The sequence below is a fragment of the Lepidochelys kempii genome, chromosome 10, assembly GCF_965140265.1.
Source record: "Lepidochelys kempii isolate rLepKem1 chromosome 10, rLepKem1.hap2, whole genome shotgun sequence".
Classification (NCBI taxonomy): Eukaryota; Metazoa; Chordata; order Testudines; family Cheloniidae; genus Lepidochelys; species Lepidochelys kempii.
The window spans coordinates 11,682,961-11,707,119 of record NC_133265.1 but is presented as its reverse complement, the minus strand read 5'-3'; the positions used below and the strand labels follow the sequence as shown (position 1 = coordinate 11,707,119).

The 24,159-nt window shown below is 46.9% G+C and overlaps 1 protein-coding gene and 1 long non-coding RNA gene across 2 annotated transcripts in view; one reads left to right on the top strand and one right to left on the bottom strand.

Moving 5' to 3' along the window:
* The first annotated feature begins 5,373 nt into the window (after window positions 1–5,373).
* Window positions 5,374–24,159, top strand: part of LOC140918181 (uncharacterized) — a 62,892-nt gene continuing 44,106 nt past the window's right edge. Inside the window, exon 1 of the long non-coding RNA XR_012161102.1 lies at window positions 5,374–5,527. This is a non-coding gene — a long non-coding RNA (uncharacterized lncRNA). The remainder of the gene's footprint in view (window positions 5,528–24,159) is intronic.
* Window positions 8,360–20,807, bottom strand: GRIFIN (galectin-related inter-fiber protein). The gene is made up of 4 exons (XM_073361508.1): window positions 20,766–20,807; window positions 10,218–10,297; window positions 9,951–10,113; window positions 8,360–8,633 (listed from the first exon to the last, which is right to left on the bottom strand). Exons 1-4 carry the CDS (start codon window positions 20,805–20,807, stop codon window positions 8,469–8,471), a joined length of 450 nt encoding a protein of 149 aa, XP_073217609.1. The 3' UTR covers window positions 8,360–8,468.

Below are 24,159 nucleotides of genomic sequence, written 5' to 3'. Positions count from 1 at the left end.
TAACTTACAGAAGCTACAGCTGGTCATCCACTGCTGGGCCTCTGGGAGGCAGCAACCTCTGGGGCTTAGTGTGACAGCCAATATGTGCTAGCAACACAGCTCAAGCTTAGAGCAAAGGCCAAGGTTAGGTGCTGAAATGGCTGCGTGTTTCTGACAGTCAAGGGGCAGTTGGTGCTGTAAATCACTCAGACATCTTATTTTTGGGACAGGATGTTGTGTTGAAGAAGAGGGAAGTAAACAGGGATATGCATGGCACTTAGATCAGCACTTAGTGTGGAATCTGAAGCAAAGGAAGTTGGAGGAAGGATAACTTATAGCCCAGAGCATAGAAAGAAAAGCTGGTAGCAGTAGAAGATAATGCACCTTAGGTTAATTCACTGCTCACAAGCTTAGGCCCCTTCTCTAACTCCGGTGGTCCAGCATTACACACAGCATGTGGGACCTAGCTTGCTAAGTGGTGCAAAACAGACTTAATGGGATCTTGCCCATCGGGTTTGCAATCTTGGGTCTATCTGTTGGGCCAGTGGTTCTCAATCAGGGGTAGGCATACTGCTGGGGGTATGCAGAGGTCTTCCAGGGAAGTACATAGCTCATCTAGATATTTGCCTAGTATTACAACAGGCTACAGAAAAGCACTAGTGAAGTCAGTACAAACTAAAATTTTATACAGACAATGATGTGTTTATACTGCTCTATTTACTATCCACTGAAATGTAAGTACAATATGGATATTCCAATTGATTTATTTTATAATTGTATGGTAAAAATTATATGGAGAAAGTCAGCAATTTTTCAGTAATAGTGTGGCTGGGACACTTTTGCATTTTTATGTCTGATTTTGTAAGCAAGTAGTTTTTAAATGAGGTGAAACTTGGGGGTACGCAACACAAATCAGCCTCCTGAAAGGAGTACAGCAGTCTGGAAAGGTTGAGAGCCACTGTATTAGTCCACAAAAGCTGGTAGGAGATATCTGGGATTTCAGAATAAGGCAATGAAGAACCTCAACCTGTGCGATACCTAGCCATTTGTACAAGGCTGCAGGCAGGTCGTGTATTCCTGTGGGTAGGACACTGAATCAGGTGTGAGGTTCAACTGGGTTCTATTTCAGGCTCTGCCAATGACCTGAGCTCTTCTGTGACTTTGGTCAAGTCACTTCCCCTTTCTGTGCCTTAGGTCCTCCACCTGTAACATGGGGTGATGCTGCTGCCCTCCCTTTGCAAAGCATTCTGAGGTAGAGAGATGAAAAGTGCTATATAGGAGCTAAGTATTATTATTATTTTAGGGGATTTGGGATGGAGAATTAATTCCTGATCTTAACAGGCAATCATCTTCTGCTCTGATGAAGCAAGAGATTTGATTAGCTTTATTACCTTAATTTGCTGTGCTACACGTGACGTGGTGCTGCATCCAAATAGGCTGAAGGGGGAGGGGTCTGAGCAGACCACAAGAACTGGAGTGTGTAATAAACTTGGATCCTGATAGGCTAATAAATAACATTTCCGTGGTCACTAATATTATATAATAGCATAACTGTCAGAAAACCTGAGGACTTTATCTTCCAATACCAGGTCCTTTGTATTATGTCTATTGGTTTCAGATAATCTCTCTCAAGCCTGCCTTTAATCTCCAGGACCACCAGGCAGCAAGTGTCCGAGGATGGTACCTGCCCTCACCCTTAGCCCCACAACCATGAGGCTGGAGTGTCTCGTCCAAGCTGAAATGATTCAAATGCTTCAGGCTTTGTCCTGTGTTTGTAAGAAATCCCCTTCCCCACAAACACCATCAGGAAAAGCACTTGCTCCCTTTCCAGCACAGTCTCCACTGACTCCCTGGTCCAAACGGTGGCAGACCTCATGCAGCCGGGCCTGGCTGGTAGCACTAGGAACTGTCTCACCCTAGAATAGTGAATTACTTCTCCATCCCCCTCCCCGCCATTTCCTCGGAAAGAAGGCACATTTCATCTCCAGTTTTCTCACAAAGAAACCACAAATCCTGCTGACTTAAGGGGCTTCGAGGCCTGGGCAGTAAATCAGAAACCCAGGCTGGAGTCTGCTAGATCCTGAGATGAGTTCAGAGCAGTGGTGGGTGAGAAAGATGCCCATTGCTAATCAGCTCTGCTCTTCCCAGAGCCACATTCAATGACAATGGGGCGTGGCAGGGGGATTACAAGTGTTATAGCGTGGTGGCCGAGGCAGTAATTTAGAAACACTGGCTGGTGTTCACAGAAAATTGCTGGCTAAAGGTCAGTGGCCTGCCCCGGTCAGCTCGTCTCTCTCCAGCAGGAGTCACTGCCCAGGGAATGAAACAAGGCAGAATGGAAGATGATCACTGGAGAATTAATAACAAGGCTAAGGGATTACAATGGCAGTGCAGGGTAAATCAGGCTTGTCCAAGGCCACAGACTTCGTTTTGGCTCTGCGCCTCCACCTTTCAAATGGGTTTTAAACACTCCCATCCTGCCCCTCCGCCTTCCAGAACTAGAGGGAGGCCTCAGTATTCCTCATTGCCAATCAGCACCGGCAATGAGCCACTTCTCCCATCCCACCTCCATCCCGCATTAGCTTTCCCAAGGTAGGACCCAGCAACCCATGTGGTCAGAGAAGAGCCCATTGTTAAAGCTGGCAGAGAGAACACCTCTCATTCTGATGTCACTGGACAGCATGCTCTGCTGATTGGATGTGACTGTCACTGATTAGTGAGTCAGGGTGCTCAGCCGGCTGTGGGGGAGCGGACAGAGCTTGTTTGCAGGAAAATGTGACAATTATTAAGAGTGTCAGAGTCCTGACCAGACACTGAATGTCAGAGGCATCAGCGGACACCGTGTCTGTCGGACACCTGCAGGGCTCCTTTCTGTGACGCTGCCTGACTCAGCGAAGCCCTGAGGGGCCCTAACCCGGGGTGCCACCGCAGAGGAGCAGAGCAGGCACGGAATCCATTACCAGGATCAGGGACAATGGATCATGGGTCTGATTCGCCTCCCCATTGAATTCACTGGAGCTATGATGTAAAACCAGTATGAATGAGAGGAAGATCAGGCCCTGCTACAGGTATAAGGACTTCTTTTCTATTGCTCCAGGTAGCAACAACTAGGGACAAAATACTGTCAATAAAAAGACACTCATCAACCTATTTAAGTACGTTGAGATTCAGCATTCCCTCCTAGCAAGGAGACTCCTGGGCAAGAAACTCTAGCCTGGGGATTTACCTGGGACAGTTACAGGCCAGAAACTCTTGCTAAATCGATCTGAACATGTATCAGGCAGGGAGAGGACTCCTTCAGCCTGGAAATCATGGGATCACAGCTATTTTCAGACACATGGTTTCTTCCAGCCTGTAAAACTTCCTCTCGCTTGCTGTTCTAGGATAGGATCTGAGCATCTCTTTTAGGCTTCCTCTCTCTTTTACGTAAACCAATAGCAGCAGCAGCTTCTGTATTTATAACTAGAGTCATGTCTTACCCCACCAAGGAGGCTTCAGGACAGATAGCCTCTCCCCACATATCCAGGATTTGGGAGTGTTCTGTGATGCTTCTGAGCATGGCTCCAGCTCTTGTGTGCCGTCATTTTAAATGGGACATAATGAAGTTATGGCTTTGGGGGTACATAAGACCAGGGGTGTTAACAGTGGCACTGGGGGTGAATTAATCTCTGTCATGGCTGCAGACCATATGCCCTTTGGCTTCTAACACGATTTTAAACTCTCCAAGGGATTCATATATATGTGGGGGGGAGCCTCCTGTTCATCAGCTCCCACCTGTTTCAGCTCCCTAACCATTAATATGAAGGCCTGTTTAAAGCTGGGGGAAGAGGCCTCGTTTCTTTTCCTTGTAGCCAAAAGACCAGTAATCAGGGGCCTCCTGCCACCATCAGCATGCCTCATCCTCTCCTGAGAACGGCTGTAGGGGCTCAGCAAACCTCTCAGGCTAACCTGAGCAGCAGTAGGTGACACTGATCAAGAGGCCTGATGCAGGCAGTGGCAAGCCAGCAATGGAAGCCTAAATCACGATCAAAATCGTGCCACAAGTCCTCCTTTTCTTTTTGCAAATATAGGCTAACACGGCTGCTACTCTGAAACTTCTCAAGAGTAGTGATCAACAAATGGCAGAAGAGGGCGACTCCGAGCCAGAGGGTACATCCCAGTTCCAGTGGCGGCATGAGAGAGAGAACTCTGTAACATTGAGCTATGGTGTATGTCTTGCCTTCAGGGATGCTCTATGGCTTAGTTGCTCCATATCAGCATTTCTATCTGCAAGAATGAGACATGCTACAGCCAGGAGCCATCAAGTACCTTTCATTGCCAGGGAAGCAAAAGTTTCAGTGTGAGGATGGAGTGGTTAATATTTCTACCCCAACAGCAGCTCCACTGATGTGTCAGGAAAGTTTGCACTCTGTTTCTCTCTCAGATGGTAAATAAGTGAGATCAGCCGATTAGCTCTCAGGAAGGCTGAGGGAGCCTGTGTGTTAGAAGAGACACGGTGCAATCGGATGTTGCTGGCTAATTTTTTATGGCAGCTCTTTTTATTTATTTGTACTTGAAATATGTTTGCCCTGTTCATCCAAGCTCAGTGACTGAAGTAATTGGACTAATGGAATATTTATATAGTGGTGGGATATAGGTGGGGCCAGGGGCGGCCCTAGACTAGCTACCAGCAACTGGCGCCCTAGATGAACCATGCAATTGGTGCCCTCCCACCCCCAAACCCTAAGGGCAGATCTAGGCTGAGGTTTTTGGTAAACTGGGAAACATTTTACCCCTTTTTTCCTTTTAATGTTTTTTAAGCTTTTTTTATAAAATAGAGGCTTAATTATTCAGTTTGTCTGTCCAACCAATGTTTCTGAGATCAGATAAAATAGAGACATGAAATATTCAGAATAGATTTGTACATGACAGCTAGATGATATTTCAGTCCGATTTCAAATAAAAATGCATTAAAAATGTTAATTATAATTTTTATTGTTACAAATCCAAAATCATCCATTACGCTATCCTACTTTAACTGCCATTACCACCACATCCAATATAGAAAGAAATAAGAAAACTCTTCAATGAACTTTAACCTTTATTTACAAAACACTCTGAATAAAAAACACTCTGTGCTCTTAAAACGTGACTTTTCTTGCTTTAAGGTTTGAAAATTCAGACATTAGTTCTTTTAGATCCAGTTTTCCACCTATTTCATGCTCTATTGACGTTGTGGCAAATCCAACAAGTCTCTCTTGCCCCATTGTTGAATGCAGATACGTTTTTATCAATTTTAACTTTGAGAAGTTACGTTCCCCACTAGCTATGGAAACTGGCAAAGTTAAAAGACTGCGTAGAGCTATAAAAATGTTTGGAAAACTGTCTTATTTTCACAGACAAACTTCAGTACTTCTTCAGGAGTGGAATGTTTCTTAAGTCATCTTGAAAAAGCCTGAAGCTCAGTAAACAAATCTGTAGCATCAATGTCTTTTGAATTTTCATGAGGCAATGCCGACTCTCTGCTCTACATGAATTTCCGGCTATGTGACCTTGATGTATATTCGAGGTAGGTGTCACTAGCATTACAGCTCTTGCCGCTGGCAGATGTTTCATTGTGTCTGAGTTATTGCCTATCAAAATTGCGGAGTGGGTCATCTTGGCCCTATGTTGCAAACTGAAATTTTTTTTGCTAAAACATTATTTCTTTTGCAGTAAATAAAAGATTTGACACATTAATAAATTCTCAGAAATGTAGAGAAATGAATTATAATTCATATTCCCTCCATACACGCAAGGGAATTGAAATAATGACATCTTCGTTATTTTATTTGTATTGTTTTTCATCTTTTTCATTTTTTTTTCATTTTTTTAAAAAAAATTGGCTCCCCCCCCCACAAATTTGGCTCCCCATTTAACTTGGCACCCTAGGCGACCACCTATATGGATGGGCCTGCCCTGGATGGCGTTTAGTGCAAAGTATTATTATTTTGAATTCCCTCAGCAGTTTTCCCCCATGAAGCATAATCAGCATCATGAAACTTCCCAACAGGGACAAATAAAATGAGCAATTTCTTTCAAATATAGTTCAGTGGTATCAGAGACAGACAGGGCAAATTTTATGCTGTAAAGGTCCTGAGTCTGATTGCACTTGCATTTATTTTAGACCTGTGTAACTGCATTGACTTCAGCAGAGATAACTGTGGGTTTTGGCCACTGTAACTCTGATCTGGATCAGACTATAAATGCAGCTCCTCTGGAAATAAGCCCCCCTCTCTGAGGCTGACCCCCTAGCTGGGCAGTGGGACCCAGCAGTGGTGGTTTTACTTCAGAGTGGTTGGAAGCTCCAAAAAGGAATGAACAGGGAGAGTGAAAGTGTTTCACTTCCAAAAAGGGGGATTCTCCAGGTCAAGGTGCGACTCGGCTTGTGGTAAGGACTTGATTAACAAGGAGGTACATCTATCACAATTTCCACCTTCTGTCTTGTAACCGGCCTGGTTGCCATTTACAAAACATATTTTCTATTCTTTTTAATGTGACCACATCTGTTCTGAGCCTTCCTGTGTTCCCAGTACAGTCTTTGCAATGAGAACATAATGTCCTCGAGTTATAGTCTGGAAATACTTTTAAGACACATAAATGTAGACTTTGCAGTATTCTGTGTTGGGATTGGCAGACTATTCACCCCTTCCTTTTAGGTCAGTAAGACTATAAATAGAAGGAAAGGAGAATGACCTCAGCCAATCAGACGAAAAGAGTTCTGAAAAGGCCAGAGCTAAACTTTGACTTTTCACTGGACAGATAACAATTCCAGTGACTCCTTCCAATGACCAGAGATAGTAGAGGAGCAGATAGCAGCCATTTGTCCTCTTTCTTTATGGCTTACCATTTGGAACACAATCTGTCTAATACCTGGTGAACAAGGGGATGATTTGAGGGCAGCTGGAGTTGCCCTTTTGAATTAATTCATATTCATATTTAACAATGGTGACGTGTTTATGTCACTGCATGCAAGTTTGTCCATTAGCAGCCTTTCTACTGCTGGAGTGCAGTCAAGGGGTCCTACACGTAATATCCCACCAAGAGGAGAGAGAGGTGGACAATGTCAGAGAGGAAAGGGGGAAGGAGAAAGCAGGAGAACAAGTGAGTGTGTGTTGATTCCATTGGATTGAGAAGGAAGGAAGACGGAAAGGGAGAGAGAGAGAGATTGAGTCTAGCTGCTAAAAATATGGCGCTCTGTGCTTATCCTGAAAAACATAATTGCTAGAACCCAGTCCTGCTAGGACCCCTCGGCCTGGACTTTAGTTGTGTCTCCCTTGCGTTCTGACAAAATCATCTTGGCTCAGTGCTCCTTTAAACCCCTCCCCCTTTTGACCCACAGAATCACCCCTCCCCTTTTTAAGCCACAGAATCACTCCTGGGATCTGTATAACAACAGGAAAGTTGGCGGGTTAGAGCAGAGCAGATATGCATATTGTTGCAGTGTGGACAAAATTATTCCAAGAAATCTTGCAAAATTAGTTGACAAATTTTATTCCCCAGGTTCTGAACAGGAGCTTGGTTTCACCCCCTCCTTTCATGCCAAAGGGCCTTGTTTTCCCACTGTTGGATACAAGTGACTCCCTCGGAAGTCAATGAGAGTTGCTTGTACCCTGTGGCTAAAGAATCAGACCCTGGCTAGAGCCCCAGGGGAGGAATAATCATAGAATCATAGAATATCAGGGTTTGAAGGGACCCCTGAAGGTCATCTAGTCCAACCCCCTGCTCGAAGGTCAACTGGTGGAGTTTTAAACCACGGATTTCTCTAAGGAATGGACAGGCCTCATTCTGTATGAGGGCAGGAGCAAGGAGCATAGTCCTTTGCTACCATTTGTCAGGGATCACCTCCTCTCCTGGAGGACAGGGGGCTGCCTGCGAGCTGGGACCCGGGGCCGACGAATGTAGAAGCCACTTCACTGGGTGCCATTTTTCAGATTTTATTGGTGATCATGTTGACATTGTACCAAGCTCCAGTAGGCACATGCCCCTCTCTGCTGGCATCATTCTTACACATCCCCTAGATCAACATCTACAGCTGAGAAGTGTAGCTAATCCATACCCTATTCCGGAGTAGGAATATTTGCTCCGATAAAATTCAAATGTTCTTACCATTCAGTGCATACTGCCACACACAACAAACTGCTGTGTGGAATGCCATTGTTCATTACGACAAACAAGGATGAAAATGCCTAGACTTCCAGTTCTCCACCCTAGGGCACATGGTGTCAGAATGACTCTAGGGATCTGGACTGACTGACATTAATGAGCTTGCTATGTATTGCCATTGTATTGCTAGGATACAGTACATCATGGGCATGACAACTCTGTGCTATAGTGTTCTCCAGCAACATCCTTCCTGCTGGAGACAGCAGATGATGTGTGGGAGAGGGAGGAGAGAGGGTAACCAGTTGCCTACTGGGGCAGGGCTCTTAAAAGTGGTTAGGCTGGAAAGCCTGTCCCAACTTTAGTGCCTAATAAAGACTCCGTTTGGTGATTTCCATTGAAGAAATTCTGACATCATTAACGACCTGCAGTTTGGTGATAGCCGAGAGCTGTTTCTGCCGATGCTTGTACTGGAGGATTTTGTTTTCATCAATGGAAACATGGAAATAGTCTGGGTCAGAGTAGATTTCAATCTGAAAGAGAGAGAGTGAGAGTTAGGATCTCCAGGTCTTGGTCTGAAACATCACCAGAGAAGCTGATCCAGCACAAATGAAAGCATGTCTGATCTGTGGTCAGTGACAAACCTCTAGGACACTGATGGGTGTGCTAGCCACCTTCCATTCAGGCTAACTAAGGGAACAATTAAAACACCTCTTTGTTTAGTGGTAGCTGAAACCACGGCCCAGAGACTAGACTGAATGCACACACGGGCTTTGGGTTCATTGGTGGAGATGGGAAATGGCAAAGCAGAGTAACTACCATTCATTTGGCATCCAGGGAGTGTGCAAAACAAATGTAGCTTACACCAGCGGTTCTCAACCAAAGGTAGGCGTACCCCTGGGGGTGTGCAGAGGTCTTCCAGGGGGTACGTCAACTCATCTAGATAGCTGCCTAGTTTTACAACAGGCTACGTAAAAAGCACTAGCAAAATCAGTACAAACTAAAATGTCACCCAGTATATATTCCGTGAATGTAAGTACAATATTGATATTCCAATAGATTTATTTTATAATTATATGGTAAAATGAGAAAGTTAGCCATTTTTCAGTAATAGTGTGCTGTCACTTTTGCATTTTTATGCCTGATTTTGTAAGCAAGTAGTTTTTAACTGAGGTGACAGTTGGGGGTCCGCAAGACAAACCAGCCTCCTGAAAGGGATACAGTCATCTGGGAAGGTTGAGAAGCACTGGCTAACACTGATTTTTGGTGTTGTGAAGGGATAAATCAGGTCTGGAGTAAGTGGGTCCAGTTCCCCATAGGCTTTGTGGGTATAATTTAAAGTGTGTGTGTGAAGGGGGGCATGCTTTTTCTTACACCCTCTTGTTAATTGATTTTCCTGCTAATCACATATATCCTTAATCCTCCCACTTGCCTTGTGCATTACAGTTGCTTTGCACAGCCCCTATATGGCATGGCAGTGCAAGTCACACCACTTAACCACTTACAGCTCTTTATAGTCATCTTATAACTGATTTGTAGTTTACCTCACCATTTACATCCCTGCTAAACTGAGCCCAGGGATTGCCCAGGGAGTTACACCTGCATCATTACTCCATGCTGGATATGGCCCAGAGTGCTAAAGAGATCAAATTTCTGTTCTCTATTTTGTCATTGGAGTTAATGAAGTCAGTGAAGTTACTCCAGGTTTACAACAGGGTGACTGAGCAGAACTGTGCATTGAGGGAAGGATTGAATGATTTGTACTGCTGGTGCCAACTCCAGGGCTGGCAGTCATGTCTCTCTCCCAGCAGGCAGTGTCCCCAGAGATTTATGGGTTGATATTGAATTACCTGGAAAGGTTCCTTTGCTTTTAGGGGGAAGGTGTCAGTTACTTCTTCCGGCCCCCAGTGGCTGGAGAGGAAGGAGTTGCAGATGATTTTGGAGTCAGAGAAGCGAGGGTTAAAGTGGAAAGCGATCTGGTCTCCTGCATTGCAGAGGAAATTAATTTCAAACCTAAAAAACGAGAGAAATCAGTGAGTCAAACCCATGAAGCCTGGCAGCTGGGTCCCGTGAGACACCATGATGCTCTGAAAAATGGCTGCAAATAATGCTCTTACATATTTGCACTGGAGCTTGTTTCGCCTTTAACTATCACACTCCAGCCAGGACACAGCCCCTCTGGGTATGATGCTTCGAACTATGAACGAAAAAAAAAACACAAGTCAGTTATACTCCGCAACGAAGAGAGACAAGGTGGCGGGCGAAGGTAATATTTTTTATTGGACCAACTTCTGTGGGTGAGAGAGACCAGCTTTTCAGCAATAAAGAAACGTATCTCGGCTTTCTCCCCTGCCCTCTCTCTCCTTCCCCATTTCCTCCACAGCTTATCACTGAGTCACTTTTCATCCCCCCACTTTCCCATCTTCTCTTCCTCTTTTCCCTTGTCTTCCTCTTCCTCTCTCCCCTCCACCTCTTTGTCACTCAGCAATGCCACAAAATAAGCATAAACCAGCTCAGCCTTTCCTGCTCTCAGAATTCCCCTTTCTCTTCAGCCCAGCCCAGCTCTTTATACAAGAGGTTTTGGGGTGGCAAATCCCATTTTATCCGCTGATAGCTCAGAAATCACTGCTCTGCATCAACTGGCGGAGCAATGCCAGGGCTCTTGCTGCAAAAAACCTGCATAAAGTCCCTGTTTGCTATGAAATCAAGGACATCCTTCTTCCCCGCCTCACCCTCAACAGTGCAAAATCTGCCAGGTCCTGAGCATGAGACTGTGAGGTGCTTTGAGGGATGGTTGGAATGGCAGGAACTGATCAGAGGGGAATAGTGAATCATAGACATGTCAGGCTAGAAGGGCTGTCAAGAGTCACCTAGTTCAGCCCTCCATATTAAGGCAGGATTAAGCCCATCCCAGACGGATGTTTGTCTATTCTCTTCTTAAAAGCCTCCACTAAGGAAGATTCCACAGTCTCTCACCTGGTCCTGTGCTTAACTTCCCTTATAGTTAGAAAGTTTTTCCTAACTATCCAACCTAAATCTCCCTGTGCTGCAAACTAAGTCGATTGCTTCTTCTCCTGGCCTTGGTGGACATAGAGAATAACTGATGACCATCCTCTTTATAACAATCTTTTACATATTTGAAGACCATTTCCCTCCCAGCCTTCCCTTCCCTAGACTAAAGGTGCCCAGTTCTTTCAGCCTTTCCTCAGAGGTCATATTTTCCAAACCTCTTATAGTTTTTGTGGCTCTTCACTGGACTCTCTCCTGTTTGTTCACAGCTTCCTTCAAGTCAGTGGAACATGGGCAGCTGGATAAGGGCCACCTCAGTCACTGTTACACACCTCACGCTTTCCAGGCTGGGATCTTTGTCCAGTCTCAGGGGTTAAACTTGTGTAAAAGACGGAGAGAGCAGGTTCGTTTCTCAATAATTCATGTGTCTGTTGAATAACCCATTTTTCATAAGAAATGCTTGACATTTCCTCCCTTTTCTGATGCTCTTATGAGCCGACTCTCTCTCCTGTGCTTCACACAACAGCAGCACCATTGAAATGCAGCCGGCTCTACTAAGGGTGGAAGGCAGGAGGAAAGGGGCCCACATCTCAGCACAACACAATGGGAAAAAGAGGAATTCTGGCTATGAAAAATTAGTCAAGCTGCCGTTCTTACAGAAAATACCCTGGGATCTCTCATGTCCATGCTGAGCAAATGGAACTTGAGATGTCACAGTTTTCCCAGTGAGATCCTCACCCGCTGAACTGCTTGGGGCTCAGCGTACCTTCCTCATAAGGATTTGGAACAGGGAGCTGAAGTAAGTGATGAATTCATCTGAAACAGCTCACTCTCTTCCCCATACTCCCCTGGGAATGACACCTGCTTCCTTTCGCTAGCGGTATGCCCACTCTACCCCCAAATGACCATCTGTGTTTGCAAAGCGCCTAGCACAAAGGGGTCTTGGTCCATGACTGGAGGTCCTAGGTGCTACCACAGCACAAATAATAAATAATAATAATAATATAATAATAAAATCTCATGGTTCCTCCTCGCCCCCCCCCCACACACACACACACTGCACAATGCTCATCCCCATCACTGGGAGAAATCACTCCTGGTTTTGGCAGATACTCTGATGCTCTGCTCCAGTCCCAGTTTTCACTCCCAGTCATGTAGAACACACAGTCTCTCTCCCTCCCGGGCTTCACTCATCCAGTCTTTTACTCTGCCACTGGAGTCCATTCAAACCGTGCTTAGCGTCCCCCAGACACACACGTCCTTAGGGCAGGAGCTGAGATGTAATCATCTCAGACAGCTCCTCTGTTAATCTCCAGCCTCCTGTCTGGCTACTTCTAAAGACGGAGCCCACTAAACACTTCCCCGCCATTCTCATGCTGCTGTTTGGCCCCCCACACACAGCGGATATAATGATACTCACACATTTTGCCCCCTTAAAAACACCTGGGTCATGCAAAGCTGATTGTAAGGTGTAAACGGGGTGGAAGTCATGCTGGATACCCAGTCTGGGCTTCACTTGGCTCTCACCCCTACAGTCACTACAGCACATACAGCGAAACCTGCCTCACAACAGCAACTCCCTCTCTGCTACTGGGTGTCCCGAGAGAGATTATTTTAACCTACAAAAGAAAGACCCCTGCTTGGGTCGCTCCACTAGACGCTGGGCCAGATTCTGATCTCCCAACAACACTGTAATCCTGGAATAACTGCAATGAAGTCAGTGGTGTTAGTCTGGATTTACACCAGTGTAACTGAGACCACAATCTGGCCAGCTGCCCTAAAACATCCTTCTGTACTCGATTACAACAGAGATACATTTTGGGGCTCATTACTGAAACAGAAGAGCAGCCCCATAAGCAGAACTCCCATGTACCTGTAGGTTTTTGGCTTTGCTCTGGCCAGATTTCTGGGTTTTCTCCCCAGCTGCAATCCTCTTTCTTTATCTACCCTGTGCTTGAATTACCAGAACCCCAGACGCTGACCACCAGCTTGAGCTGGTGAGTTATGCCAGATGCTCGTCCCTCTCCCTTACCCGCAGTGCCATGCTGCTCATCTGCCTTTCCACCGTCAGACCGACCCACGGGGGGATGTGCAGCCAGCAAGGCCTGATATAAGGGCTGTTGACCACGTGTGTGTGTGTGGGGGGGAATTATCAGAGACAGAGGAGTGAGCTAGCCTCCTGACCCTTGGTGGGAGAAGAAGAATGGAACAATCCACTCCCTGCCTGTCTTGCAAAGTCAGACTGTTCATTCTCTCAGCACTAATCCAGACCTTGTGTTCTCACTAACAATGGCAACAGCAACAAAATAATCCAGAATGGTGACGTGGTGGCATCATTTTATTATAGTGTAGAAAGTTTGAATTGCAATCCCAGATAACACCTGGTCTTTACTGCACTAGGCCTCCCTCTGGTTAGGGTGGGTTTCCTGACAGGGAAATGGCTAAGAAGAAATCCCTGTGGGTTAATCCTCTGGGAGATTCTTCCACAGGCTAGGACAAGACTCTTGGGGAGAAAGAGGTGACTGCGGAGAGTAACCTCCGAGTGGGGGGGAGTTTGATTATACCTGTGGTCCATGCCCTGGGCAGGAGTGGACTGCAGAGGGAGACATGACTGGGGAGAATATTAGCCTTCTTGGTTCACATAGCTACTCTGGGAAAAAAAGCCTCTTTCCCTCTTCCCCCTCCTCTGTGTTGCCCCGCCAGAGGTGATGATTTCTGTGTATACGGGAGGAATTTTTCCCACTTGTTTTTCTTTCATTCTTTGTCATTTGTAATCCTGTCTAGAATCAGCTGATTCAAGCTCTGTCACTTTTCCCCGACAAAGCCTGGATTGTCAGCAGCGCATTAGGATTTAACACGCTGCTGATAACAGCACATTGCATCGACCCCTCTCTTCGCACAGTACAATCCATGTATTTGGGGGCTGAGCAGATATTTCCCAGAGCTGAAAGGCACCAAGCAAAGGGCAGCAATGAAATGAAAACTGAGAGTCGCCATAGAGATTGGTGTAAGAGTGTTGTTGGCTGCGAGGGGCTCTCACGGCAATTCCAATTCTGCCTCTCACAGCAGGGGGTCACATAGGGAATGGTGCAGCAGCATGAATGTGTGTGTGTATGGGAGAATGAGCTATTCCTATCGCCACCTCCCCCAGCAGGGGTCGCTGCAGAGCCGCTTTCCCCGGCATGTGGAATGCATCGCTCTGGAGGGGAGCGAAGAGTGGTGGTGCACGCTTTCCCCATGCTGCCCTCCTAAGCCAGTGGGTTGAACGGGGGGCGCAACTGGTTTCCTTTTCCTGAGATGCGGGGCGGGCTCAGCTTTCCAGTGTTCTGGAAATGCGGCTGTGGGGGACGGCGCAGAACTGCGGGGGGACTCGTAACAGTTTGAGTATTGCACAGCACTGCTGCAGAGCACTGGTTGTGGGGGGATCCCTTGGCTGCTGCAGTGGTGCAGGAATAGTTTTTATAGTTGGGGGTGCTGAAGGCAGAAGCCATGTGTTTGGGGTGTTGTTATTACTTCAAGAAGGGGGTGCGGCAGCACCCCTGCGCTGTTGTAATGTCAGTTTCTGTCAGCTGGAAGCATGGGGAGGAGTTGCCTATTTAATATACATCTCCAGATGAATTAACTTGAGCCAGGGAATACCTCTACACCTTCCAAAGACAGAATTTCAGGTAGGACTGCCTCCATGACCCCAAAAACTAGGTACGCCTCTGCCTATAAGGTGATTAGGTTGCCATGTATAACAGTTGCATATTGCAGGGTTTTTTAAGTGACTGCATAAATGTACTCCTGAATCTAAACTTACAACATAAGCTCTTGTGGTTGCAGCAATAACTGAAAATGTGATCAGAAGGGACTAGATGCGGTGACACTACTAATAATACCTGGCTCTTATATAGCACGTTTCATCAGTAGATTTCAAAGTCCTTTACAAAGGAGGTCAGTCTCATTATCCCTGTTTTACAGATGGGGAAACTGAGGCAACAAGACGTAGGTACCCAGCAGTAGAGCTGGGAATAAATACCAGTTCTCCTCAGTCCCAGTCCAGTGCTCTGTCCACTAGGCCACAGTGCTTCCCCCATTACAGTATACTGCCTGATACCTGCCTGAGTCTGCAGCCAGCCTGAAACAATAGCTCTGAGAGAAGTGTGAACTGCTTCTGTTCACTTCAGCATGACTGTTAACTCTAAAGTTTAACAATATTTAATGTCAGCATTAAATATTTCACCAGTGATCCTTCAAGCACAGCAATCTGCTTATCCATCATTGCTGATGGAGCACGGGCACATACTGGGGGGTTCCGTGAGGCAGCTGGTTGCTATCAAAGGTAGTTTTCTCCCTTTCTTGCTCCATTATAGTCTGCAGTTTCTATAGTCTGCAGTTTGATTTCATGACAGTGACATCTTTCTCAGTGGTTTTCTCAGATGTCATCCGTTGTCCTCCTCTTGTCCGTCTTCCACCAGGAGGTATCCAGTCAAGGACTTTTCTAGGAATACAGTTTTTTGATTCCGTACAATCTGCCCAAACCTCTTCAGCCTTCTTTCTCAAATCATTGTCTCTACAGTCTGTTGACCAATCTTTTGTAACACATCATCGTGGGTTACTTTGTCTCACCAGCGGATACAAGTATTCTGTGCATTTGCCTGAGCCTGATCACACTGAAGCCACCGAGTGCCTTTGAAAATCCCACCAGATATGGATAGCTGTGCTAAAAGGTGACTGCAGAGAGGAAAGATCATCTATCACTATCTGAAAGGTGTAAACACTCAGAATGGGGAGAAAATACCAAGAGTGCTGGAAGCTGGGAAAGCTCAGAGCAGGGGGTTGGAATAGGGAAGGGAAGTTCTTGGGTGAATAGCAGGACAGCTTCCTGACCATGAGTTCTATTAGACTGTGGCATAATCTCCCAAAGAAAATGTGGTAAAGGTGCCCGGATTTGGGATTTTTTTAGATTAGATTGAAAAAGAGACGAGATAATGCGTTATATGGAGAGTGGGACTGAGTGATCTGAGAGGTCTTTTCCATCTGTAATTATGAGTCCATGATTTTATCAACCTCCTTCGCTGCCTACAAATAAGTACAGAAACATCTTCAGTCAAAGAAACACATATCTGAAGAGAAGTGTGGAAGAGACGAGATTGGTCCTGGGACAACACGGCTACAACAACGCTACAAAGAACTGTGGAAGATATGGATGTAGTCAGACATCTTTATTCAGCCCTCTCCGTTCACCTCAGTATTAGGCGGCCGTGAGAAATACACACATTGTGACAGGCCACTTCCAATAAACAGATGTACTGGAGCAGGAATTCCAGTTCTGTGCTACAGGTGGCAGCATCGGGCAACACAATAGAGGCGGGAATCTGAGACTGCTTCAGGGGAGTCATGAGACAAAGCTCGAAGTATAAAAGACAATGCTATCCTGGTTATCAAATTCAGACCCTGTCCCCTCCTTGCAGCCTGTGAACTGGCCCTTTGTGATTGACGCTGTGTTCACTGTGCCGAATCCTGAGCTACAGGGAGTTCAGAATAATTCCTTACCGGTTTCCAGAAGAGGCGCTGGACTATACACTCGATAAGATTCACTCTTTGTCCTGCTTTCCCACTGGCTGTGACTTACAAATCTCATTCCAAAATGTCCCTGCTTGTCCCTTCCCCATCTGGTTCTCCTGTGAAAAGGCCAGACTAAAAACAAAGGAGGCCATTGGGCTGGGTTTTAGCAGAGCCTGTTTTAGGGGCAATGGAAGGGTCTAAGGTGGAAACAGATCTCTTTCTACATATGGAGGCACCATATTTGTGTCTCATCACAGCCATATGGGCACCACACCTCTCTTTCTGCACAGAGCCCCCAGCTGTTGCAGCCTCTTTTTGGAATCAGCGTCCTTTATAAATACCTACTTCGATGACAAGCAAAAGGCCTGTCCTGGAAGGATCAAATCCCTACCTAGTTCTGGCACACAAACGATGGGCACGTGGGAGCTCCCGCCACAGATGGTAGCTTTGCCAATTCTGCCATTTTCCATTTAATTTCTTACTGTTGCACTAGAAGCTCTGTGAGGGCTGGAAATGGCGGGAGAGCTGGCACAGACGGCCCATCGGGACTGTAACCCAATGTGTCCTCTATGCTTGTTCTGAGCAGGGTTAAAGGGCATGGGAGCTACAACATGGAGTGGGATTATGCTAGTGCGCTCACCATTGTCGCCCCGGTGCACGAGGAGTAGCAAAGGTGGGAAATGGGGAGTCAACACATCCACGGAGTTGCAGCCTAAACAGATTTTTGGGCGCCCAGCTTGAGACACCTTGAAGGGGCCTGAAAGGCAGAGGGTGGGTGATTCAGCGCTTCACAGCGCTTCCCAGCAGGCCCCACGTTCTGCGACAAGTTGAGTGGAAGAAAAGGCTTCTGTTGTTCTGAAGGCAAACGGCTGCTGTGAGTGATGTGTCCTGGGGAAGAAAGCAAACACCATTCACCTGACATGGAAAAGATGCTTAACCAGAGACCAGTTTGACAGGTGTGCCTTTATTTACCTACCTGTATTCTTCCTTCTGTGTCCCTATGCACAACTGATCTTAGCAACTGTTTGTTTAGCCACTAGGGGAGGAGAATGTAAATATGTTTAAAGGCTTTGTGGATGGAGGGATGAGGGTACCAGGTGGTTAGCTTGGAACATCTTAAAGCTTCCTGCACTGTTTCCAAGGACACAGAGTGTGCATCACATGAGTACAGGAAAGCCTACCACAGTCCCCGTCACACAAGTTTATACTGCATAGCCATATCAATATATTAACACTGATCATTATTAATAATACATTAATGAAGCACCCTGACTCCCTAAGTGCCTTATTTGAGGGCATGCACATTATTAAGATCTTACTTTATATATCTTATTTGGGGCTCTGTGCAACAGGATGGTCACACATACAACTGGGTAAAACTGGAATAAAAAATCACTCTACATGCTACTCCTATGCAGGTATTCATGCAGCATGGCCTAGTTCATCAGCTGCTGCAGTGGGTCACAGGGGAACTCTGTTCTGTTCCTAGCTCTGCCATTCTTCTACTGCGTGATCACTAGCAAGTCAGTTTGCCTCTCTTTCACTTCCCTGTCTTGGTCTGTCTTGTCCCTTTAGTTTGCAAGCTCCTCAGGGCAGGGATCGTATCATCCTATGTGCTTATACAACGCCTAATGCAATGGGGCCTTGGTCTAAGTTGGGATTCTAGGCAGTACCCTAATGCAAATAATATTAGTAATGAAAATACTGCACAGAGCTAATGCTGTACGGGCCAGATGCAATGCCCATTCGGTCCAAGGGAAAGACTCCTATCGGCTTTGGTGGGATTTGGATCAGCCCCTTAGTGTGCAACAGTCTCTCTCTCTCTTCAAATGAGACAGATTGTTGCCATAATTAAGATGCAGACCAGTAGAATCCCAGAAAAATCGTGCATCGTGCAACGTAGCAAGAGAAACGGCAAGAGTCAACACCCACAGGCACGCCCTGTATCTGGCAGGCTTCATATTAAAATATATTGATGGAGTTTCAAATGCATTGTTAAAGTGTCCACTTTGTCATAGTCCACAAGGGGCAGCCAAACCATGGGAAATTGCTTCATCACTTGAGGTTTTGCTCATTTGTTTTGTCAGCGTTTCCATTATTTAGGCTGTCATCACAGTGTCCCACATCATTCTCAGTTAGGCAACAACAGCCGGGGGCTCTCTTTTCCCGCAAGGCTCATCCAGGCTGCATCTTTGCTGGAGTCGCTGACTGTGAAGTTCCATTTGGATTGGAAGGAAGAAAGACTGTTTCCAGACAAGTGACTAGGGGTCAGAGGGTACGTGTACGAAGCAATAAAAACCTGTGGCACAGAGCCTCAGAGCCCAGGACAATTGACTCCGACTTTCAGGGCTCAGGCTGCAAGACTAAAAATTGCCGTGTAGACGTTCAGACTTTGGCTGGAGCCTGGCTTCTGAGGCCCACCCCCCCCGCACAGGGTTTCACAGCCCGGGCCCCAGCCTGCGCCCAAACCTCTGCACTGCAATTTTTAGCCCAGCAGCCGGAGCCCCACAAGCCTGAATCATAGAATACCAGGGTTGGAAGGGACCTCAGGAGGTCATCTAGTCCAACCCCCTGCTCAAAGCAGGACCAATCCCCAATTTTTGGCCCGGATCCCAAATGGCCTCCTCAAGGATTGAACTCACAACCCTGGGTTTAGCAGGCCAATGCTCAAACCACTGAGCTATCCCTCCCCCCAATCATCAGCTGGGGCCCACTGAAGTGAAATGATAAAACTCCCCTTCACTGACCAGGATCTGTGTTTTAAAATCCTTTGAGATCCTTGAATGGAAGGAGCTAGAGAAATACAAAGTGTTTCTCTTTTAAGACAAGCTGCCCCTTAAAGGAAGACCATACCACTCAACCCCCCATAAGGCAGATTAGGAAATGTTACTCTGGGAGTTTGGCTTATGATTTGGGATTAATATCCTCTCATATGGGGATTCCCCCTAAAGGTGGGTAAAGTGACCCTCCTACTTCATCCCTACCAACACGTCAGTGTGACGGCCACTCTCATGGTCAACACACGGGGACTTCCGGAGCTAAAAGCATCAACTGTTACAGCTTGAGCTAAAGTGCCATGACTCTGCAGCTGGGGCTGCAACAATTCATATCCTCTGCAGACCAGCACAGATGGGACCTGTTCCATGAATGCTCTAGTCGATGGGTTACATCAGTGATATAAATTATCTGCTTCTAGTTTCTTAAGAGCTGAGGCCCTTTGGAACACCAGTGATTCTCCTTCTAGTTACACAGTGGGAGGATGTTAGAGGGGCATCTCTTTATCAAGGGATCTCTCATCACTTCATACAAGTAGGTGTAGGTTCTATTCCCAATTTGCGTGACTCCTTGCATAATCTGGAAATCACTCCTCTAGATCCGAGGGTTTGGAGCATCACCATTACTGCTGCTCATGAAATCCTTTTGCATCCTGGTGGCTCAATGTGTTAGGCCTGAGCTGGAGAAAAGTCAACAGAGGGACAGGGACGGAATGACATTTATTGCAAAGGGTTTCTATAGCCCGTAGTTGATCATCCTGAAATAATTGCCCTATTACATGCAGACCTGATTTCTCCTTCTGCTCGGAGATACTTTCCTAGGGAGGTATTTATTTGTGTCTTTCCTAACTAGGGTTAACAGAGACGTCTCAGGGCTGGCTTTGGCCCTTGCCATTTTCCTGAGGCTGAACGTGGGTGTCACTGGCTTAGAGCTAAAACAATTAAGATCCTGGGAAAAGAAGGGAGACCATGTGGGAATTCACCCTGTTCACTATTTATCCAGGGTCTCTGTGATACCTGGCTACCAGGGCAGGTAATTGGGTTCCCACTGGTATGTAGCCAGAGTTAGTCGATAGGTCCTGCCCCCTCAGGATAAGGCACCCCACAACTCCTAATGTATTTAGCATGTGAGAGACTATATTGAATGTGGGGGGATCTGCAGCCCTTAGTAGCTAATCCTGTTTTTTACCCCCACCTAAAAGGCAAAGGGACACGTTTCCAGAGGGGCCTTGGCTTGTCCTCCAGTTTTGCTCCTGCAATCAGCTGTGGGTACAAATAATGGCATGTCAATGTCTAGCGAACCTGGTCTGCTGCAGCTTTTGTGTAATTTACCTTGAACATGGAAACTGCTCCAAAGAACTTGATTTTCCACATGGCGCCAGGCATAAGGGTGTTGTGGGCACTAAACTCCACCCTTTCAAAGGTTCGATTCGTCTACGGTCCGGTCCCTGTTTGGTCACAGTAGTGAATACATTGCACCTGCTTCGTCTCCGAGTCAAGTGGGTTTAGGGTGAAGCAGGAAGTCAGAAGGTGGGAGGAATAAGTGACCAGAGCATGTGATCATGGGTTCAAGTATTCATGAATGAAGTGCTGTTGTACTGGAACTGGCTGGTGTATTTTGGGTGGCAGGATCCACCCCCCAACCCACCTCGCCACTCAGCGAAGATCATTCTGAAGGTTATGAGATGGAAAGTGTCATCTGTAACTTCAGGATTTCTGAAGTTACAGATGACTAAGCCAGTGCTGTTTTCCTACCAGCTGTTCTCATTACTCCGGGGAGCTGTAAGAACCTGCAGTGTAAGGTGGGACACAGCTTTCAGTGATTCAGCAGCTGGGAATGAGAACAATAAGAAAGGCAAGTGGAAAATACAGAGTGCTCAAGTGAGACATAATCCACTTGGAGCATTCTCTTACAACCTCTTCCCATCTGAGCACACTGTTCCACATGGGGAGGGGGGTGTCTCTGTACCTCGACACACTGGCAAGGGGTGTTCTTCAGACAGCATCTAGTACAGCCCCAAAGCCCAGAGTGCCCTCTTTCCTCCGTTGAGGTGAGGGGCATTGTCCCCACCCCTTTTGACCCCAGTGGTGTTGTCTCATGAGGATGGGGGTGTATCAACACCTTTCTCTCCTTCCACGGTATGCTCCTGCTTCCTGCTTCTTCCCCCACAGAGCCCTGCTTTCAGCTAGTAGCTGTTCTCTAGGCTCAGTTCCTCTGTGAGTCTGCAGCCAGAGGGGCCTCTTCATTTCTAGTGGAATGGGGCTGGGATGTCAATGGCTGAGTATCCGCTTGAAACCCAGTGAGTTAGAACATGAGTTCCCAAACAGAGCAGGTTCCCAGGCCCTCTTACCTTGACTATGTCATTGAGGCCCCAGAGAGGGAGGATGGCCCAGTGGCGAGAGCACTAGCCTAGGGAATGGGAGGACATGTGTTTGAGTCCCTGCTCTGCCATAGACTTCTTAAGTAAGTCACTTAGCCTCTTTGTGCCTCAGTTCCCCATCTGTAAAATGGGGATAAATGACTGCCCTGCCTTGGAGGGGTGTTGTGCCCTGCCTTGAGAGGCTTCCACCATTTGAAGCTGATCACTTGTGTGAACAACTAGTTCACAAAGTTTCCAGCATCATTAAATCAGAAGCCAGCCTCATCCTAAGCCTGACGGGCCTTTCCCACACATCCCAACATGCAAATGGTCTTTACCTGGCAGAAAGGTGTGTGAGCCCTGGCTGCTGCTGACATAACACACTCCAGCAAACAGTGAGAGCTGCTGGCAAGGTCTGTCATTCCAACAAAGTCATTCTCACCGACCTGCCTCCTGCATGGAGACCAGGATGTGCGGTTTTGCCTTGGGGCAGATCAACGGTAGATAGTCCTGGGATACAATAGGATGTGGTTCAGGTTATGGACTTGTTAGTAGTGCTGATGATGACAGAGGCATGAGCCCCGCCCTGGCGAGATCTGAAGAACAAAGGAGCTCAGTGACATCAAGGGCTTACAGAGCTCAGCAGAGGATGAGCTCCAGTCCCTGGAAGAGAAAAGCATCTAGGAACTAAGCAATAAGCCGCTGCTTGGCTACTGGCACACACTGTAGGTGGTTTTTGCAACATCAGCCTTAGATTTTGCTGCAACTGAGTTTGGGAACCAATCCTTCTCCAGAAGGTCCATCCCCCATTCCTTCTTCCCCATGTCCCCACCCATAGCACTACCTCTGATTCCCTGTGTGATCCCACCCACAGGCTGCAACAGACGTTACAGGCTGGATTCCAATGCAACAGTGGCCTCTTTAATCAGCTGTGGTGGTGTCAAGGGACCACAATGACCCCAGGGGAATTTTCCTGCCACTGCTGTGGCATAGAGTCACCATATGCAACCCTGCGCTTCATCCCGTTCACTGCCCCTCGTGCAAAGAAGGAGCTGGAGGTGAAATAGTTGGAGTATTTTTTGCTACAGCTATTTTGGGTGTTGATTAACCCAGAGGCAGCCTGGAATAAGGCTGCCATAAATTGGAGTAGCCCTTGGGGGTTGCTCTGATTTACATCAGCCCCTGGGGGTTGCTTCGACTCACCCTAGGAACTGCTCCAGCCCGCAGAAGGAATCCAGGAGGTACAAAGATGGCCCAGCACAAAATGAGGCCTGAGAGGTATAGTTGAGAATCAGACCCACCCTTTCCTAAGTGCTGAGTGCTCCTCGTCCCCTGTAAAGTGATGCTTTGGCTGCACCTGCTGACTCTCCTGGGACGTGTGGGGTTGTTGAAGGGTTACCAAAGCCATGGAGACTCACAAGCACATGAGAGGGGAACTGCAGGCGACCTCTGTGAATGTGGGAGCATAGAGTTATCAGCACCGAGCCACATGTAAGCTGGAAGCTTGGTGGGATGATGCAAGTGTTACGCTGCACAGGGCTCTGTGAAACCTAGGGCAGGCGCTAGTATTGGGAGTTACATGCCTTCAAACCAGGCCAGCCATAAGCAACTAGCAAAACAGATGGCAACCCAGTCAGGGATGCCTCATTTGGGAGTTCTGTATCCCATCCAGGTTCTGCCGTTTACTGGCCAGCTTTACCTACTTCTCAGTTATTGGTATCTGGGCATAGCAGGCAAAAACTCACGATCAGACACCCTCCACCCCTTGGCAGTAAGACCAATGCACGGAGAGGCAAATCATGGCCTAATTTTTCTTTCCCAGCAGCTCCAACCCTGCCCTTGCCAGAGGCCCCATATTGTAAGAGGCTGGCCCTGTTACACCACTCAAGGTGCATCAGTAGCCGTGTGACACCTCCCACTACCCCAATTAAAGACATACTTGACCCAGGGCATGAAACCCAAACGTCCTGGGACTTTGGGGAGGGCCAGATTCAGCTTCTCCGCTCAGGTAACTTCTGCAGCAGGTTTGGAGACTTTATATCTATAAACAGTTGCTCGGGAGAGACGTGGCGCTGACCTTTTCAGGGCGGATGGGGCTTCAGTTTTTTATTTTTTGTTTTTGGTTGACAAAGAACAAAACTGGAAAAATGAAAAAGTTAGCAAAGATCTCCTTTTATTTAGGGAACTGAATTCACATGTTTCCTGGTGCGCCCTAGGTGACTCACCATGAGGTGACTCAGCACTGCCTTATTAAAATTCAACTTCTCAAATCTTGGCGCAAGGGTGGGTCATTTTATCTTGAAAGACAGAGCTCCTTAGTGGATGGCAACCCAGACATTTTCCGCATTTTGTGCACTCTAAAAGAT

What these genes read in the sequence shown, in the direction of transcription:
- GRIFIN (XM_073361508.1), bottom strand. Translation starts at nt 20,807, where the DNA reads ATGTGGAAAATCAAGTTCTTTGGAGCAGTTTCCATGTTCAAG. An exon ending in GAGCAGTTTCCATGTTCAAG is followed by an intron (nt 10,298 to 20,765) that starts GTAAATTACACA and finishes TTTCGTTCATAG; the next exon opens with TTCGAAGCATCATACCCAGA. An exon ending in AAGCAAAGGAACCTTTCCAG is followed by an intron (nt 8,634 to 9,950) that starts GTAATTCAATAT and finishes TCTCTCTTTCAG; the next exon opens with ATTGAAATCTACTCTGACCC.